Below are 19,885 nucleotides of genomic sequence, written 5' to 3'. Positions count from 1 at the left end.
AACTGTTATCAGGTTGTTATGCAGTGTGATGAAGTGTGAACTTACCATTCAATTGTTTTCCTTGTTTTCATTGTTTACAAAGTCCTTGCTATTCTCCAAAATGGCAGCCTGGGATGGTCTGCTTATTTGATTAGATTAAGAACATTTAATGAACCTAATTCTAGTAGCAGAAAGCATACTGTAGTGAAAAGTGAGAAACAGCTGTGAATCCATTTAATTCTTCAAATGCCACCTCAACACATACAATGTAATAGGGTGGGTGGGTGTGTGTGTGAGAGAGAGAGAGAGAAACATCAATGCAATGTTAGAGACTTTAACTGCACAAAATTCAGGAAATGCAAGATATAGTTCCCACAAGCAACTGTAACTCAGCCCTTTGTGCATATGTAGCATTTTTATTACTATACATGGCATTAACTTTAATGCTTTTAGATATATATGAGCAATGTGGCCTGTTCACAGATGTGGAAACCATAATTGCTGACTTTTATGTGCTTAAAAATCTCCACATTAATGTTCTGGAAGTATTTTTTTTCATTTTGTTGCATTTAATTTCCTTGTTTAAAAGAGTCAGATGCACACAAACAATTTAGTGCATGTTCCTAGGTATTAGGCTGCGTGCGGGGGATTTTCACAGGGTGGGTGTGTATGTGTGTGTGTCGGGGAATCTTCCCCTACAGAATGCAGAGCACCATGTCCACGTAGTGCAATAGCCAGTGAATATGTGTAGAAGTGAATGCACTGGTCCCAGACACATCCTCCAGTCCCTGCCCACCTTGGATAGCCTCACAGATCTATATTTCATGTATAAGATGTGCACCCCCTGAACCACTGCATAAGGGAATCTCCATGCCAAGAGGAGTGGTAGGATTTGCCCAGAAGTGAGGGAAATAGAAGAAACAGCACCTCCTTAGTGGAGCCTGTTAAGAATCTGGAAGATATTTCAGAGTGGTTTAAAGAAGGAATCTCTCAATTTGGCCAACTACTATGTAAAGAATTAAATTCTAACACTGAAACAAATATTTTACATAATGAATCAATCAAAGAATTATCCTTGCTCCAGTATATTTAAATCAAGGAAATCATCACTGACAATAAAGACCTATTAAAATAGCTCATTGAAAGCCACGGTTCCCCAGGCTGCTGATTCACTAATGAATAACAAAGGTCACTTCGATACAACACAGTGCAATGTATTTTTAGACCATATAGTGCAATGTATCTTTGCGCAGGATGTTCGTAAAAAGCACCAGGATGCTTCCCAGAGGGAGGTAGAGTAGAAAGAATGCTTTGCCATGGCTGAATATAACAGAGGCCGGAAGGAGAATAATGCAATGAAATGTGGAACATGGTGGCATAAATTAATTGCGGTTTGATCCAAAGACTTCAATACATTTTGGATTAGGGCTTTATAAAGGGAAATTATATTAAGAATAGAAGAACCAAATAAATTCATGAAATAGCTGTAACCAGGGAGTCCCCAGCAAGTACTGTAGTTAAGGTTCAAAATCAACGACCTAATGGAGAAAGTGAACCCCTTAAAGTACTAGATTTGGATTGCTAAGAAAACCCCTTCTACACATTGAGAAGTTCTGTTACATTATTTTCTTTTAAGAAAAGAAAGACTGGAGTAAAATGATTTTCATACTTTCAAATAATTGTTCATTGTCCAGAGAGAACTCTGAATTTTGCATGGACTCATGAAGGAACAGGATATTGCACTGAATGGATCTTAACAATTACATTTCATGGATGTTATCATCAGACCAGTGGGCTATCTATTTCAATATGTTATCTCTGACAGTGGCCAGAATCAAACCTTTCTGAGAAAGTTTCACAAAATTCCATTGTGGACAATTATGGCATAACCCACCAAATAAGGAAGCTTCTTCCCAGCCTCATCAGTTAGTTGTTGGCTTATGCTCCAAAGCATAAAGGAAATATTTTTAAAAACCCAAACAATTGTAAAAAATGAAACCACAGGTTCCAGGACACAATTCTGCAGTAAGAAGTAGCTCCAAAGCTGCAGAACAACAGAACACTTGGTGCCACGCCTCAACGGCAGAGTCTGTGCTATTGGAAGTTATCAAAACCCAGATTTTACAGATTTTAAATGTAAGATCTTGAGATGAGCCAACAAGATAAAATTCAGATCTCGAATTGAGCATCCATACCCGAAGTTCAAAGGTCTGAGTTTTGGGAACTGGCAAAGCTCATCACAGAAGTAAGTGCCAGCTGTGATGTTTACACCCAGGTCTGTACTTTTCCAAAGTTCAGGACTGTTCTGATCTGCGGTTTTGGCTCACACCCATCTATAGTACAAACATAGTAAGTGCTATTTCCAGTAGAAAAGTTTAAATGTTTGATGGTCCCTCTTTTTTTTTTTTTTTGAATTAAGCAAAGGATGAACACGTGGAGCATTCCACATAATATGAAACACTTGATAAACGCTTAAAAAGGATCTTCTTGCTGTTTTCTACATGGGAATGGTGCAAGACAGCGTTCCTTTTCTAAGGATGCAAAATGGCTCTCTGCGTACCGAAGAAATAGTCCTTTTAAACTTTTAACACTTCTGGTGCAAGCTGATGCAACTCAAAATGAAATGTCTAAGAAGAAAAGATCAGGGTTAAGGGTTTTTTATTGATTCTCCCCCTCCCACCTCCACATTGGGATTAAAGTGATTTCCATTGTGACCCAACACTAGATGTAATTATAATTTCCATTTATATTTGTAGACTGTGTACAAAGAAGTGTAATAACGGACAGTCGAACATTTTCCATTGTCCATTAAAAAAGAAGAAACATTTCTGATGAAATCTCTGTAAGACCAAGGAACCACTGGAGTAATCTCTCACTAACAGAGCTTTCCTTAGATGTTCGATAACAAAAGAGAAGGGAGAGCAGCCAGCTCGTCACACAAAAGAATTACGTTAAAATGACATTAGGGTTGATACTCACTCCAATAATATCAAAGAAATTCTGCGTTAAGAGTGCTAACAAGTGGCTGCAAAAAACAGTCGTAGAATTCAGCAAATAATTTGTTTCATTATTGTTTACAATGTTAAGTGGAAAATACTGCATTCATGCAATGTTAAGGACGCACAGTTCAAATTGCAAAAAAACTAGGAGATGCAAAAAGTTAAGTTTCTGCAAGTAACATTGATTCAGCCACTTTGCACCTCCTGTGTGTTTTATAGTATGGACACAGGCCCTCCTTTTTTCAGTTTTTATTTTAACATTTCCTGGGAATGTATCAGTGTTTCTTACAAAAATTAAAAAATGGGCCAAAAAAAGGCAGAAAATTAACATCACAGTTTACTGTGTTAATATTGGAGGGGGGGGGGGATAGAAAAAAAAGCAACAAATAAAAAAATAAGAGTATTGAAAGTAAAAGAAGTTCAGTACTGTGGTTTATTTCATGAACAGTGCATTAACAATACATAAAAATATGCACGTGTACACGTGTCTTCCTCTACGTTGCCTTACTTTAACAGATAGCCTCACATTTGCACTTAGACTAACTTAGTATTAACATGAACACATCTACCTAATGTAATGTCTTGGATTTTCTTAACAAAATTAATATTTTCATGTATTTGAGTGTGCCAAATTTTGGGTGAAAATCAGTAAAAAGCAAATAATAGTGTTGCAGAACCCAGCAATTTTTCAGTAAAAACTGAAAACGAAGGGCCCTAAGCGTGCATTTAGGCTGGGATTTTCAAAGGAGCCTAAGAGAGGTAGGCACCCAATTCCTACCAAATATCAAAGTTAAGCACATGCTTAATTACTTTGCTGGGCCTAAAAATCCTGGTTATTAGCCCTTGCTTAATTCTAATTGTAATTACATTCTACCTACTGAAAATTCCCTGTAGTTTCAATTGGATAAGCTCCACTGTTCTTCAGTTTCTGCCACAAACTGTTGGGTAGAATTAGTATGTACTGTTAAACTTTCACATTCCACTCCATAGGTGACTGCATTATAGTCACAGGTAAAGTGATCTCTGGATACAATTTTCAGAAATGTCTTAGTAACATAAGTGATGATGGAGAGGGAAGGTGCGCTAAGTACTATCTTCTATTGGACCAACTTCTGTTGATGAAAGAGACAAGCTTTCGAGCTTACATAGAGCTCTTCTTCAGGTCTTGTCTCTCTAATATCTCGGACCAACACGGCTACCACACTAGCACAAAGAAGCCACGCTGAACATTTTACTCTCTTTACATGCAGTTGTAAAGTGTGTTGACTGTTTTGGGATCGTTAGGTGAAAGGCACTGCGTAAATGTCAATTTTTCTTACGTTAGAACGTTCTGGTGTTACTTCTGTACAGTTTTATTTTGGTTTTGCGCTGTATCTGCAGCATGAATTATTACTTGCTGTGGTTGTACCGCGTAACAGTACATTCGCTCCTGATTGGCTGTGGGTCTTGTTTTCTTAACTGAGCCTCAGACCTGTAAAAGTGAGTGCGCACACACCATTCTTTTTGTATATATCGCTTCTCTGTTTTTCAATACATGGAGTCAAAATTCATAATGAAAATGCCAAATCCATCTCAACAAAAGGGGTGAAATACTGTCATATGAACACAGTGTGCTGATACCTTGATCCATGCAAAAAGTCATTCTCATGGATTTTTAGATGTGAAATCCCGCTGAGATTGTTTTTGCTTGCCAGATTTTGTTGCGTCCTACAGTAGATTGCACTGCAAAGTACCTTTTTTGACCTCAACAACAAAGGCTATTTTTTTTCTTTAAATGAAAAAAAGCTTCTACTATTAAATATGTGAGGACCTCCCACTTTTTCACGGGGGCTTTTTACACAGGCTTGCGACTGCTAGTTCTTCTCTCTTCCACTAGGCATGGCTGCCAATTTCCAGAGCTCAGTCTGACAGAATCTAACACACAGTTCACATTCTCTTTGTCGAATTACATCTGAAGTGGAACCAAAATGGTTGGTAATTCACTTTCTATTAAAGTGTAACACCCGCCTTTCTCACTCCCTATGGCTGTTATGTAGTGGACATGTTTCCATGTTCTGCTTTGTTTTTTCAGCTGTTGCAAGAGTATGGGATATCAATTACTTTGTGCTCAGAGGATGCTGACCAGAGGAACAGCTCCTAGCTCACGTTACTTCTCACCTCTCTATCAATTGCTGTAACATCTAAATGAATGCCTATTGGAGTCTTCCTGAAGCAGAGCTCTCTCTCCCTTTTTCCATTAAATGGCTCCTCAGAGTGGATCAACCCTTTAAAAAGTAGTATTTACTAAAATGGGATACTTCCTGCTCAGCTTTTAAAAAACCAAAAAGGAGCACTATGCTAGCAAAGTGAGGCCCACATTAATATAGATTAAAATCAGCAGCAAGTATGAATTTTGTTAACACCTACTTAATCAGATACAGTTGTATTTTAAACCTTGCTCTGTGGCACATAAAGATGTTAAGTGCAACAAGATACTAACGCTGCTTAAAGACTCAGTTAAGCTTTTAATATCTTTACTGTTTCCGAAATGCAAAGTTATTTAAAACTCCAGTCTAATGGTATACGTATTATATATGCTCACATATATACTCACATGGACACATGAATAAAGTTTTTATTGGCCTTGTCACGTAACTTATTAATATTACTTGTGGTGCAGCCAGAAATCAGTTATGCAAATCCTCCCAAATTAGGGTCAATAAAACCTTTATGCCATTTTACACCATCTTGAATTTTATTTGTCCCACATTTTGAAGAAAACCTACAGTAGAACATTTTGTACAGGCATCAAATGATAGAAGAATTAATCTGAATATATATATATATACACACACACACATATATATATATATATATATATACACACACACACACACATATATATATATTTTAAAAACTCAAGAAACAATCAAATTTTTTCCAGGTCTAGAAATGAATGTTGCATGTTACAGGTAATCAGGGATGTCAATTTTTCTAATGGTATAATGGGACACAACAGGTTTACTAGCCCCTAGCTGCCAGGAGATACGGGACCTTAATGTTAGCCTTAACCAATACTGTTACTGCTCTGAACATTACCAATCCTGGATAGGAGCTTGGACCACAATAATTTTCCAGTCCAGGTTTTACTTGATTCATATTTGGGGAGAAGATAAATAGAATGCTGTGGAAGTTTCTTTTGTTTAAAAAACAAAACAAAACAGTTGCTATCTGAAAGGTTGGAATGCTAGGAGTACTCCTGGGTTGGTGGGCAGAGAACAGATGAGAAAACCAAATGTGTAAATCCTGTGTGTTACATAGCTCCAGAGTTTATCACATTGTTCTGGAATTTACCAGGTAGTTGAAGAAATGAAGGAATTTATTCCATGAGTTCCATGATTGCGTTTAGGTCTGACCCAACACCTCCTGAAGTCAATGAGAATATTTCCAGTGATTTCAACTGCCACTGGTTCATGCCCACGTTGACTTGAATGTCACTTCTTGCTATTACTCAATGTGTGACAGAATCAGGTCCTCAGAAAATTCCACACTTGGATACTACACTGATGGGTGCAATAAAAGACCCTTGGATGGATAAATGGAAGAAGAGAAAGATGGATGAAAAATTAAATTTAGAAAACTGTCTTGACATGTTTTTAGTAGGCCGATATCTAAACTGTTCAGAGAAATACACCCCTCACTCACGCAATGGAAGCAGTCTGGCTGCCACCTGCATGAGGTGTGTGGTAACAGCTGTACTACCAACTGCTTTTACTATTAACTTCTTTAGTGATCTCTCTCAATCCCAAATTAGGTACCTTTTAATCACTAATATTGTTAAACTCTCGCCCCACAAGGTGGCCAGGGCTTCACTGAGAACACTAGTGACCACTGACTTCAGTTTTGTTAAGAAGTCTGGCCCTTCGGCTTCTGTTTGGCTCAGTTTATCCCTCCTGGCATCCATTTTATTTTGCTTTCTTAGTGCGTGGTATCATTTGTGCTTGTGGTATGTGCGCTGCATATTTGCTCATGAACCAGAACGATACTTCAGTTGCTGAGGTTTACATGGCCTGTAATTTTCGTAAGATGTCCAATTAAGATGGCCCACAAAAAAAGTACCTTTCTATTTTCTCATCATATTTTCTTCTTTCCTGTTCCATAATAGCATAGTTCCTAAGGGCGCTTTATATGTTTGTTATGAGAGGCAGCATCTTGCTACTATGACAGCATAACTCTCTGATAACACCTTCTTTGCTGTAATTAAACTACCACATCTGTCCTGTAAAGATTGGATAAAGGGTAGGTGACGGGCTGAGGTTATAAAGACCAACAGCAGCCAGCCTTACTAGTGGACACCAACAGTACAATGGTTGAACAGCTATTCGTTTATTGGAGTCTAGCTGAATCTTGATAGACTGGGTGAGACTTTCATGGATTATGCTGTTAGAAGCTTGCTGAAGAATATTGATGGAGCAAGCTACGAAGTTGGACCTACTACATTCTGTGTGTCCAAGGTATGTATTGATGGACTCTTTCCTTCCTTCTTTGCTGGTGGGATCTATCGGGTATTAGTGCCACTTTTAATTGGCGAAGGCCTGTCTCTCAACCTCACCTCCAGGTCTATTTATCTAGAGAAAGTGAATCTCAAGAGCTTGGGCTGGAAGAGTTGTCTTTTCCTCAACTTATTTTAAGTGAACCTCAAGACAAAATAAAGTGCCATTTCCTCACTTTAAAAATCCAAGGTCTACACTTTTTCAGATTTAATTTATAATACATCTTAAGCAGCTATGTTTTCACCCTATATATAAAGATCTTCTATTTAGAAACCAGCCAGTTGAGTTTCCCGATCTGTTGGTCTCCTGGGCGATTTCAACATCAATGTTGATAATGCAGAGGATACATTTGCATTTCGTAGCACATCTCATTCCCCAGGTTTCACTCAGTATGTCACTCTGTTGATGTATTCTGTGGGACATACTCTTTGTTTTTTAATTTGAGCTCACTCTTTTTAATTTGCATTCACTTATCTTTTTTCCACAGATCCTTCATCTCAACCTAAAACGTTTTTACTGACACTTATTTCTTTCATTAATGTTTTGTTGATGAAAATTTGTTTTGTTCTTGTACTCATTGGAGGGCTGGCTAATACTGCTTCTTTTTCTGTTAATGAGGCCATGTCTCCATAATTTCACAATGTGTAATGTAATATTAACTCAAATGCTTCTCTTTGGAGACAGCCTTTTCCTAGATCTCTAGTTTTATTTTTAAGCAGAATTTAGTACCTTTATATTTAGTGGGAAGCCCTTATGCCTTGACATACACTAAATTCTCTACAAGACTCATGCTTTTTGTACATGTGACACTTTAAAGAATATTTATTTATCCCAACTAATATCTACTTACAACCTAGGCCAGCTGTTTAGTTTCAAAAAATTAATTGACTTTTAAACCATTCCATATTGCATCAACTGGCTCTTCGCTGTGAGGAGTTGAGAGGCTTTATTAGAAAAACTGACAAAACCCACCTCTGTCAGCCCCCCTGTCCACTTCCAAAGTATTCTTCTGGGAGATCTGTTTTTTAGTTTTTGGTTTTTAGTAAGAAATATCCCTGCTGCTGTAGATATTTTCTTTGCTAAATTTTCTTTAGTTACTCCCATGGAAATTGCAGAGGTGGCCTGACAGCTGCACTTCGTGACTTGATGTCTTGACCCTTGACCTTCTTGACTTCTTAAAGAATGCCTTTCAGCATTAAAGACCTAATTTGGCTTAGATAGGAAGCATCTTGTTAATTTCAACTAATGTTCCACTCTATTTTTAAGGAAGCTGAAATTACTCCTAAAAACAAACTCTCTTCACTTTCAAATTCTACGATAAGATTTTTGTAACTATGATCCTGTTTGCAATCTTTAAAGCCTCCTTTTACACGAGAGTTCTGGAGAAGTCATGTCTGCTTAGCTGCAAACCCATTTTGTGAGATATGTTTAAAATAAACACCAAGCTTCCCACTTTGCTGCCTGATTGTCTATGCCTGATTTGAAGACACTCATTATTTAAGATAATAAATACACTTGTTTATGATCTCTATGCACTTTTTCGGGATTGGATTTTGATTCTGTGTTTCAAAATAAGACTGAAGCCATCAGTGTGATACTGGGTCACGATTTCACCATAAAATGATTCATGTACCAATATGCAGAAATGAGAGAATCTTCACTTTTCTGCTTTGTATGGTTGGCCTGTATGGAACTATCACTGGTATGAGAAATTCCATTCAGGATTTAGACTCTGTCCTCCTCGAAGCATAATGACCTTCTTGATAGCTCTGGCTTTTAGGCAGTTTTTGTAGTAATCAGTTTTATTACTGGCAGTGGTAAGTACAGTAAGTTAGATAGTTAGACTCCACTGTGATTTTGGATTTAAGCTAATCTTTAAATGAGCACATCAGCTCAGTTCCCAAGCTAGTGCTCTATCAGGGAGGACCAATCTCTTTTTTCTCTGCATGTATTCCCTCTTGGCTGTTTTATTGCAACTTTTTTCCTGGAGGTCCTTGAGTAGTCCAATATTCCCATTAAAACTGATTCAGAACGCACCTGTCAGGACGTTAAAACCAACTAAAACCCTACACATATTTCACTTATAATGAGATCATTGCATGGGAAGATATCAGATTTTAGGATTTTGCTGTATTTTCAATAGAAGGGCCACTGTTGAGATAAAAATAATATTTAAAATTATCCCTACTCAAGTTACTAACATTACTTTAGATGATTAAAAATGAAAATAAACAAAATCAAATGGTCCATTATAAATGCTCCTTGTTTATTTCTGATATTAAGTTAGGCTATTCACTTTTGTTTTTAGTTAGTCCCCGTTACATTCAATTTCCGATGTTACACACTCTTGTGTTTGGGTTTGCAACACTGAAATTAAAACACGTAAAATAAAATTTCTATTCATAAGAAGTTTTGGAATCTCCTCCTCTCCATTCACCCCTTTTACACTTTATTTTTTGTAACAAGATCTAAATTCTGCGCCTGAATTAAGTTAACAGCGGGTCAGCATTGCACCTTACAGTCCTTGTTGCAGCCTTTGTTCTGCAGATGCTGGTTTGTTTTCTTTTCCTGGCTTTTCAAGACAATGGGTGGCTAAGTTTTGTAATTACCATGAACCACTAAACATTGGGTACTTTTTTTTACCAAAGGCAGATTGACATTTTAAAATCTAAAATTAAGTGTTATTTTTGTAAACTCACATTTAATTAGCACAGTTAAGTATCCTTTCCTTGACTTGGAAAGCTTTTTAATTCTTACAAGAAGTTCCATCATCATCATAATCTTTTTTTCCCTTTTGTATTGTAAAACAGCTATTTGATGCAGCAGAAAAGAAAAGTAACAGAGAAGGAGGTAGGCAGAATGGAGATCAGATAAGTATCACGTTAGGATGACTTCATGAGACCACCAAATAGAATACAAGCTCCCTGATTGAGAAACAATGGTGCCAAGATGAGGACAGAAGAGAGAAGTATGCAGAATGAGAGTGGCACATTGAGCAAAACATTTCAGCACAGTCAAGAAACTCAGCAGAACAATGATTCCCCCACCAAAAAGCAATAGGAGGCAGATGGAAGAGTGACAATAAAAAAGAAAAACATTGAGAGCTCGGAGAATAATATAAGAAATAAGGGAGATCTGCGGGACCAGTACAGGTTAATGTGGAGAGGGGACCAAGAAAGGGGCCAGAGGATCAAGGTTTACATGGTTTCAGTAGCTAGATTGCACACGTGGCATGGAGGAGCTGCAGCCCCACATCTTGGCCCCAACTGAGAATATTGGACTTGACCTTCTCAAACTTATTTCCCTGCGTGATTGTAGCATATACATCCCACACCTTTGCCCAGTTATACCATTATTAGGTCCCAGTGCACACTACAAACTTTAACCGATTGATGGACAATCATGTTGTAACCAGTCCTCTGACATTTCATAGAATATCAGGATTGGAAGGGACCTCAGGAGGTCATCTAGTCCAACCCCCTGCTCAAAGCAGGACCAATTGCCAATTTTTGCCCCAAATGGCCCCCTCAAGGATTGAACTCACAACCCTGGGTTTAGCGGGCCAATGCTCAAACCACTGAGCTATCCCTTCCCCCAAAAGTCAGTGATATTCTCCCACACTGTTCTTTAGTAGATGGCAGTTACCCTATTGTAGAACAGGCTATGGGATTGTCCCACCATCTTAGAATCATAGCACATCAGAGTTGGAAGGGACCTCAGGAGGTCAGCTAGTCCAACCTCCTGCTCACAGCAGGACCAATCCCCAATTATTTGGCCCAGATCCCTAAATGGCCCCCTCAAGGATTGAACTCACAGCCCTGGGTTTAGCAGGCCAATGCACAAACCACTGAGCTATAGATGTTTCTGTAGTGTAGGTAGTCCTGAGGAGTGAGGTGGAGTCAGAGATGTCATTCAGATAGGCAGGAGACACAATAGGGAGAGGCGCTTGGGACTGTATTTTCTATCTGGGAAAACTGATTGAAAGGATGAGGGAGTTTAATCCTCCACTGTTCATGAACTTTATTGATTTTTCAAGATTTGTCATGTGTGGTAGTAGAAGTTAAGATTTGAGGCAAGTTAACGAGTTTAGATACGTGTGTGACCACATAATCTGTGTGACAATCAACAGTTTACAGTGCAGTGACTTAAGGACAAGAATGGACATCAAAATACATTAGTACTATATCACTAAACTAGATAAAGGATAGAGTGGTCAGTAATGGAAGAGGGAGTGGAAGAGGGAGGGATACAGATTAATTGTTGCTTATCCCAAGATGAGAAAGTTGCCTACCTCTCTACAGAATTTTGTGGGAAAAAATAAATGCAGCTAAAAAGGAGTTGTTTCAGCCTCCATGTGAACATTTCAAATTCTATGATGACTGCAACAGGCAAGTATATTCTACTGAACATCAGAAGTTGAGAGATTAGCTTTGTACAAATGCGTAAGATATACTCAGTAACACAGCCTCCATGACGGAACAGACCTTTGATAATTCTCAAGATCTGTCTGGACTTGGATTAATAAATTATTTCATTGCTAGTAAAAGTTTGGCGAGAGCGACACATTTATAAACATACAACATATGGGTTATTCTGTGCACTCTCCTTTGTCCCAGGTTATTGCTACTAAAGTTGCAGTGGCGCCCATGACCAGTACTGGCATTACTTGGAGTACACATCTGTTGAATGTAATATCATTGCCATCCTCCTGCATGTGCTAAAAACAATGCTGCAGTAAGCAAATGGAAATTCCAAGGCAGTGTATAATGCAGATATTAATTGAAGAGACAAACAAAGGAAAACAGAAGAGCAGATAAGTTTTAAGCACTAGGAAAGGTGTCAGAAGATAACTAGGTAGAATATCACAGGAATGATATCATAGGAGACAGTGATGTTTTTTTGGTTAGCTGTATACCAAAGGAGAGCAGTTTACAGTTTAAATGGGACAGACAATAAAAATCAAACAAACAATGCACTGGATGAGCCACATGGCCGTTCTAACCAAGAAGATAGCCATTTTTAATTAGCAGGTGACCTTTTTACTGAAGCAGGTTTCAAAAAAGGAATTTTAAGGAATTATTCGCATGGAAAGAGGGTCGTTGCCTTGTACAATGGGAGTGAGAGGCAATTCCAGAAGATGAAGGCAGCACGGAAGTGCAGATGAGATGAGAGTTGAAGGTTATGAAGGGACAAGCGAGGTGGGGAGTTATTTGCAGTACCCAAGAGAAAAGCAGTGGACCTGTAAAATGAGAGCAGACTTGTCAGCAAAAACAGACTTCACCATCTCGAAATAATGGCAACTAGTGTGAACTTGATGAGGAAGCCAGTAGAGCTGGGTGAGGAACCTACGCTTCTTGTCTGTCTCTGTGAGGGCCTCCTTTATGAGGGCAGCTGTTACGGAAATTCTTCTTTTGCCCAGAATGGTGGGAAATGGCTTTTGCCTACATGACTCTCAATGCTGCCTCACAAACTGTCCCAGCAGGGAAGGCTCCAACCCCTTTGGCGATGCTGTCTTCATGCCTTTAGTGAGAAACGGAAGCAGCTCAGCCTCTTTAATTTATCCACGAGAAGGTTAAAAGATGAGGTGATCACAGTGCACAAGCACCTACCTGAGCAGAGATTTCTGACAATAGGCAGCTCTTTAATCTAACCAAAAGAAGGCACAAGATCCAATGACTGGAAGCTGAAGCTAGATAAATTTGGACTAGAAACAAGGCACAATTTTTTAATGCTGAGGGTGAATAACCTGTGTAACAACTTACCTAGAGAAGTGGTAGATTCTCCATCAGTGAAGTCTTAAAATCAAGACTAAATATCTTTGTATAAGACATTCCATAGCTCAGGGGTGGCCAAACTTACTGACCCTCTGAGCTGCATACGACAATCTTCAGAAGTTCCAGAGCTGGGGCACACCTGCTGGAGCTTCGGGCTTCAGCCCCACAAGAGATGCCTGCCGGAGCTCGGGGCTTTAGCCCCACTCCTACTGAAGCCCCAAGGCCTGGCTGGTGCGTTGTGGGGCTCAAGCCCCAAGGCCCCCCTCCCCACTGGACAGAAGTTCCTACCCTACCACCCCACTGCAAGGCTGAGGTTCTGAGCTCCCCCCACCCCAAGTCTGGTAGGTGGACAATGGGGTGGCTCAGCGAGCCGCACCATAACGGTAAAGAGCCGCACATGACTCATGATCCACAGTTTGGCCACCCATGCACAGCTCAAACAGAAGTTATGAGCTTGATGCAGAAACTACTGGGTAAGGCTCTAGGGGCCTGTGTTATTAAGCAGCTCAGACTAGATGATCACAATGGTCCTGTCTGGCCTTGGAATCTATGATACCCTTTTTATTTACTGACCTAAAGTGCAAGTTGCATAGCGGATCCTGAACATGAGTCTCCTGGCAAAGGCAATGCATTGCGCTGCCACTTCTTTAATGACTACATTAATAGATTTCCCATCTTTGGGGTACATATTATATTGAACATAAACACACTTGTGAAAGTGCCATTCTGCTCAGCCCTCTTCTCCTTGGCCACGGAAATGATCGATACAATCTGAATTTATTTTGTAGTCTTTACGGTTATTTTTTAATGTTCTTTTTGCCTCAAATGCTTGTTTTTGGATCATATGAAGAACCTTGAGGAACTGAAACATTGACTTTTTGTGACATCAGCATTTCTTACTAGCAAGGGGGCTGAGATTTGTGGTATATATCACAGCATCACCAATCCCTGAGTCTGTTTTAGTGACTGACAGCTTAGTTACTAGTCAGAGCCTACTTCCGAATCCATTAGGAGAAAGGAATAACTCTTCATGCTTAGGACATAATATTTCTCCAATTGGGGCTGCCATGAGCAAAATTATAGCTTACATTATGACAGACCGCAATGAAACTGAAGTGCAAAAAAAAACCCTGTGAGCAATTAAACCAGCTTCAGGTGCATATCTGTCCACTGGTTTAACCAAATAAATACTTCAAATGTGAAAGAGAGAGAGGTGGGTTACTGAAGACAAACAAACAAAAATATTTTTCTAGCTCTCCTCATACTATAACCATGCTCCTATTTCCCAAATAGTCCCCCGCGGAGCCTAAGAATCAAGTCCTTGAAGATTTAACATTGCTTAATAATACCATTCAGCACTACTCAGCTTAGCCCTGGGGCATCGCATAGCTGCTGAGTGCCAAGAACTGTATCTTTCTTGCAAAGCTTTATGTTCTGCCTTTACCATTTTGCTTCCATCCGGAGATGATATAGCACAGTGCAGTATGAGATGGGGACCTGCCACTAGCCTGCCATAGTAACACACCAATAACTCAGTAGATAACATTTGCGTCTCTCCAGATGTTTTCAAATAAAGCCTATAATCTGATATTAGCTTCGATAAAAACTTGACCACATAACTCAGTTGGCTACTGATTAAGCTAGCCACATATTAAAGCTTCTTTTAAGGCTGTTGCCTACTTTTCTTAACAGACAGAAGTATTTCAACTTTTAATTAAAAAATAACCTTACATACAACAGATCCTGTTCCCATCAAAGTCAGCAGGGTTTTTGTCACTGAGCTCAACAGGAACAGGATTACCTCCATATATTTTAAATTCTTTGCTTCTTTTGTTGAAAAGGCAAACACACTTACAGAACCGCATTTTCTCTAATTCTGCTCTAAAATAGAGGTCATGAGCCAGTGAAGCTACATTGATTTACACCAGCTAAGAATCTGATCCATTGTGCTTTGGTTAAACTTCTCAGCACCCAGAGGGAAGGGAGATGAAAACATAAGGCCACAGGGCAAAGCGCCACGGGTGTTTTAAAACTGGGATTTGAACTTTAATGAAAGATATAGCAGGAAAGCTTGGGTATGCTACCAATGACAATCATGCCTTCTTTGTAGGTAGCCTTGCACACCTTCAGAGTTGAATGGGTGCCCTGGGAACGTACGGCATATTTTTCAAAATAATGTGATGGTAACCCTAGTTCTCTCGTGCCCATTTCAGAGGGATGCCAAAGCTCTCTATTCATTCGTTCATTCCAATCTCTCATGCCCTCCAACATGGCTCCTGCTTGTTGCCAGGTAGCAGTAACAGTTTTATTGCAAGGGCATCTAATTATTCCAGCTATTGTGCTGATTTTTTTCCCAAGAGAAATCAGCCACAGCCCAAGCCCGGATGCTTTCCTTCCTCTTGCAGAAGTGTTCTCCCCTCTTCCCTGGAACTTTTGAAGCTTTACTTGTCTGCTTGGTGAATTTAGGTAAGTCCCACATGCTGGTGACAGAGACTTATTTTTATAAAACGATGTAAGATTAGAAATGTGCTTAATTTGTTAGGAAATGGTCTCTGCAACCCCATTCCGCCACCCCTTTCTAGCCCTAAAAGCCAGCTGTTTACATGCAATTACACCTTTTTTACACTGATTGGCTGATAAAAGGAAGGTGAGAAGGATTTTGATAATTTACCGTTAGATCAGACTGCCCACATTTTTTACAAATTTTCCACAATGTTCAAGATGCCCAGTTTGATCACACTGCCCATGACAGGTTTCAGAGTAGCAGCCGTGTTAGTCTGTATCCGCAAAAAGAAAAGGAGGACTTGTGGCACCTTAGAGACTAACCAATTTATTTGAGCATAAGCTTTCGTGAGCTACAACTCACTTCATCGGATACATTTTCCCACGACGAGCTTTGGGAAAACTCAAGACGATTGCATAATGCTGGGGACAGGCCAATCAGGCTGCAGTCAGTGATGGGCAGCTGAGCGAGATCTCTAATAGAGAATAAGAACAGCATAGAATAAAATGCCAGCAGTGTGCAGATGACATTCAGCTATACATCACATCCAGATCAGACGGAAACAGCACCCTCCCACAGGTGTCCAATGGCTTGACTGAATTAACAACTGGATGAGCAGCAGGTGAATAAAGCTGAGCCCTGGAAAAAAGGAGGGGATACTGGTGGGGAGAGGGAAATACATTGAAGAACATGCCACCTCGATAAGGACATCGATCTATCTTAAGGTTTTGTACTGCTGCCCATTCCTCCTCGTAGCTGAGTGCTTTCCATATAAAATAGGTTATTAACGATCTGAAGGCAGATTTCCAGAGTTCTCGGCCTTGGTTTTCACCTGGACTCCTCTGTACTTCCGGATATTCAAACGGCCAGCTCTGCAAAATAATCCTCATTTCCATTAGTGGCTGCCAGGAAGACTGCAGCCTCTTCTGCTGGACTCAGACTTTGCCCAGTGACCCACTCATTTATGATCTCTGGCCTTGATTACTATGGTGCTTTCAGAGAAGTAAACTTACAAGAGCTCTTTACAATTGGTTCAGAACACAGCAGCCCGTCTGTTGAACAACACATGTGGTCGAGAGCACATCACTCCAATGCTCTGCTCTCTCCGTGATGGAAGCATTATGGAGGCAAACTACTGATATTGCATGAACCCTGGCAGTGTGGGTGCTAAGACCATGAGGTACTGACACCCCAACTAAAGTACAGTGTGACTCATGGTACAGCCTAATTTTCTTAGACAGGCACTGAGCAGAAGTGACCCCCTCTTTTCACTGATCCCCAAAGGCCATAGAAAGTCGTGATAACTTCCTAAATTCCCCGTCCTATCCAGCTAAACCCTCAAAGCCCTGTCGAGATTTAGGGTATGGAGTCCAGTTTCCACTAGCTGAAATTGAGGTTTTGAGAAGAACATGGGGAGATTAATGGGTTGAGTCAGATGCAAGTACTCAGGAAAAAACAATTGGGTGTCATTGTGAATAGCTCACAGGAATTGCCTACTAAGGATGTAGCAGCCCTCACAAAAGCAAACAAGACACAGGATACAAAAAGAACAGGATGGAAAATAGCAGTGAAAACATTCTAATGTCATATAAAAGAATGGTATGCTCATATCTGGAACACTGTGATCAGTTCTGGTCATCCTAGCTCAAAAAAAGATAGAGCTGAAATAAGAGGGAATTCAGAGACAGGTAATTAAAGTGATTAGAGGCATAGGAAGAATACCATATTTACAGAGATTGAAAAGAACAGGATTGTTTAGTTTGGAGAGCAGATGAATAAGAGAGGACATGAAAGAGGAAGGCAAAACAATGAATGGGGCAGAGAAGGTATATTGGGCATTGCTGTTCAAGTTTTTCTTGTGATTCAAGAACAAGTGGCTGATCAATAAAATGAAAGGCAGTAAGATTTAAAACTGATAAAAAGGTGAATTTTTTTTTAATACTCTACATATACTTAACCTGTGGAACTTGCTGCTAAAAGGTATAACTGAGGACAAGAACTTAGTAGGATTCAGAAAAAAGGATTGGACATATATATGGATGAGAACAGAAAAAAATATAAAAACCATTGCTAAGAATCAAACAGCAGGCTATTAAGCAGTGTTGCTGCCACGGTGTTGGTCCCAGTATATGAGAGATAAGTGGGTGAGACTTCTATTAGACCAGCTTCTGTTGACGAAAGAGAGACACTTTCAAGCTTCAAAGAACTTTTCTTCAGGTCCTTTGAGGCTTTGTGGAACTTGAAAGCATGTTCCTCCACGAACAGAAGTTGGTCCAATAAAAGATATTACCTCACCCACCTTATCTCGCTAATATCCCGGGACCAATGTCACTAGACCACCACTGCAAACAACCACCAACACGAATCAATAATAGGCAGCCATTGAACCACAGGTGCATTCTGTGGTTTAAACAACACAGCACACATTAAAAAGTACTTACTTAAGTCCAACAATGCTGAAGTTTGTGAAACAGCTTTTCGAAAAGAGATCTAATTATTTTCAAGCATTGAGAAATTCTCTATATTCTAGACTAACAAATTTACTTGAGCATAAGCTTTCGTGAGCTACAGCTCACTTCATCGGATGCATACGATGCAGTGTGCATCCGATGAAGTGAGCTGTAGCTCACGAAAGCTTATGCTCAAATAAATTGGTTAGTCTCTAAGGTGCCACAAGCACTCCTCTTCTTTTTGCGAATACAGACTAACACGGCTGCTACTCTGAAACCTCTATATTCTAGTTCACAGTGGTATGTCTTATTACATTAAGGTCAATCAGCCTTTGCAACAACACATTTAGAAACAGTCAAATGGAAAAAATAGAAGAAAAGATGTAGCTACAATGCACGCTCATTTATTTCCCACAGATACCAGCACTGATATGCCTGCCCTTTGGGGTCCTCAGGAAACGTGGCACTAGTTGATTGTCTCACCCTCATTTAGGAAAACTTGCTCCTCCACATCTCTACCTAAGATCCACTTTCTTGCTTAGCATGCTTGGAGGGTAAATATTCTCTATTTTCATTTTCTCCCCACTGCTCTAACCTTTCTTTATTTCTTTTTCTAGCTTGCTAATTCTCACACTCTGCTATTAGAACTCTCACAGAACCTGGATTGTAATCTTTGAAAGGTTTCCTCTTTGTCACGCCCTGCTGATTCCAGACTAAAGTTATTCATAAAAAAACCCCAAAACCTCCAAGAATTCTTTCTCATTTCCAATGGAGTTGAGTTACAGTATATAGTTACCATATTGGAACAGGATTGTTAGTCAAATTTTCCTTCCAGCAATGGTGGTACTGTAGGAGCTGTCACGGCTGCAGTGCAGATGCCTCACAGCAATGCTCTGTCATTGCCAGTTATGATTTTAGCACTATAAACTTTGTCACAGTTATGCCCTGCTAAGACCTGCTATAACTCTAGCACACTAAGCTTCCTCATTGTCATGTTCTTTCCCTGTGGATCATGACTCTTGCTGACATGTTCAATGAGAACGACTTTATTTTTTTAAAAATCAACTGTCTAAATTATTAATACAGTTATAAAGATGGCACTAAATCATCAGCAGAAGGCAGTGAGACAAAACTGCAACATAATCTCTCATTTCAGAGCCAGACGGCTGTTCTATGCAGATAGAATCAGTGCACAAGGAAGCCTCAGTGATGTACCTGGGTAAGGATGCATATTGCCTTTCCATCCCTTCAAAGTGGAGATTGTGTGAACTCCCATCTGGACCTTTTCCAGACACCTGTGGAGAGAAGAGTAATTAGAGATGAAGATCAATTATACACACCAGTTACTGACAATGCATCTCAAAATGATAATCAGAGAACAAATGATGCTGCAGGGTGCCAAAATCAACAAAAGAAAGGCAAGGGCTCAGAGAATCCACAAATCCCATACTTAATCTTATCACTGCTAACAAGAAAGGGTTCCATATCAAAGGACTGTTTAGAACAGGTCCTCAGTGTGGTTCCCTTGGCAGCAGGCCAGCAGGGATACTGTAAACTTTTTAGGTTAGTCTCCCACCTGTAATTCAGCAAAATCAGGAGATAAACCTGATTAAATAAAAGCATTTTAATATTGCTGAGTAATGCACAC

At 39.6% G+C, this 19,885-nt stretch overlaps 1 protein-coding gene across 3 annotated transcripts in view; it reads right to left on the bottom strand.

Moving 5' to 3' along the window:
• The window catches only part of PARD3B (par-3 family cell polarity regulator beta), a 616,262-nt gene that overhangs the window by 18,243 nt on the left and 578,134 nt on the right, over positions 1-19,885 (bottom strand). For 2 of the 3 annotated variants that reach the window (XM_037913130.2, XM_043524854.1), the window contains one exon: positions 19,453-19,532. In XM_037913130.2, coding sequence (XP_037769058.1) covers positions 19,453-19,532 — 80 coding nt within the window. Of the gene's footprint in view, positions 1-16,298; positions 16,660-19,452; positions 19,533-19,885 lie in introns of those variants that run through there. The other variant, XM_037913131.2, reaches the window with a different exon arrangement.

Source organism: Chelonia mydas, chromosome 11 (genome assembly GCF_015237465.2).
Source record: "Chelonia mydas isolate rCheMyd1 chromosome 11, rCheMyd1.pri.v2, whole genome shotgun sequence".
Lineage (NCBI taxonomy): Eukaryota > Metazoa > Chordata > Testudines > Cheloniidae > Chelonia > Chelonia mydas.
Note: the sequence above shows the minus strand (reverse complement) of the source record. Positions and strands in the feature narration are given on the sequence as shown.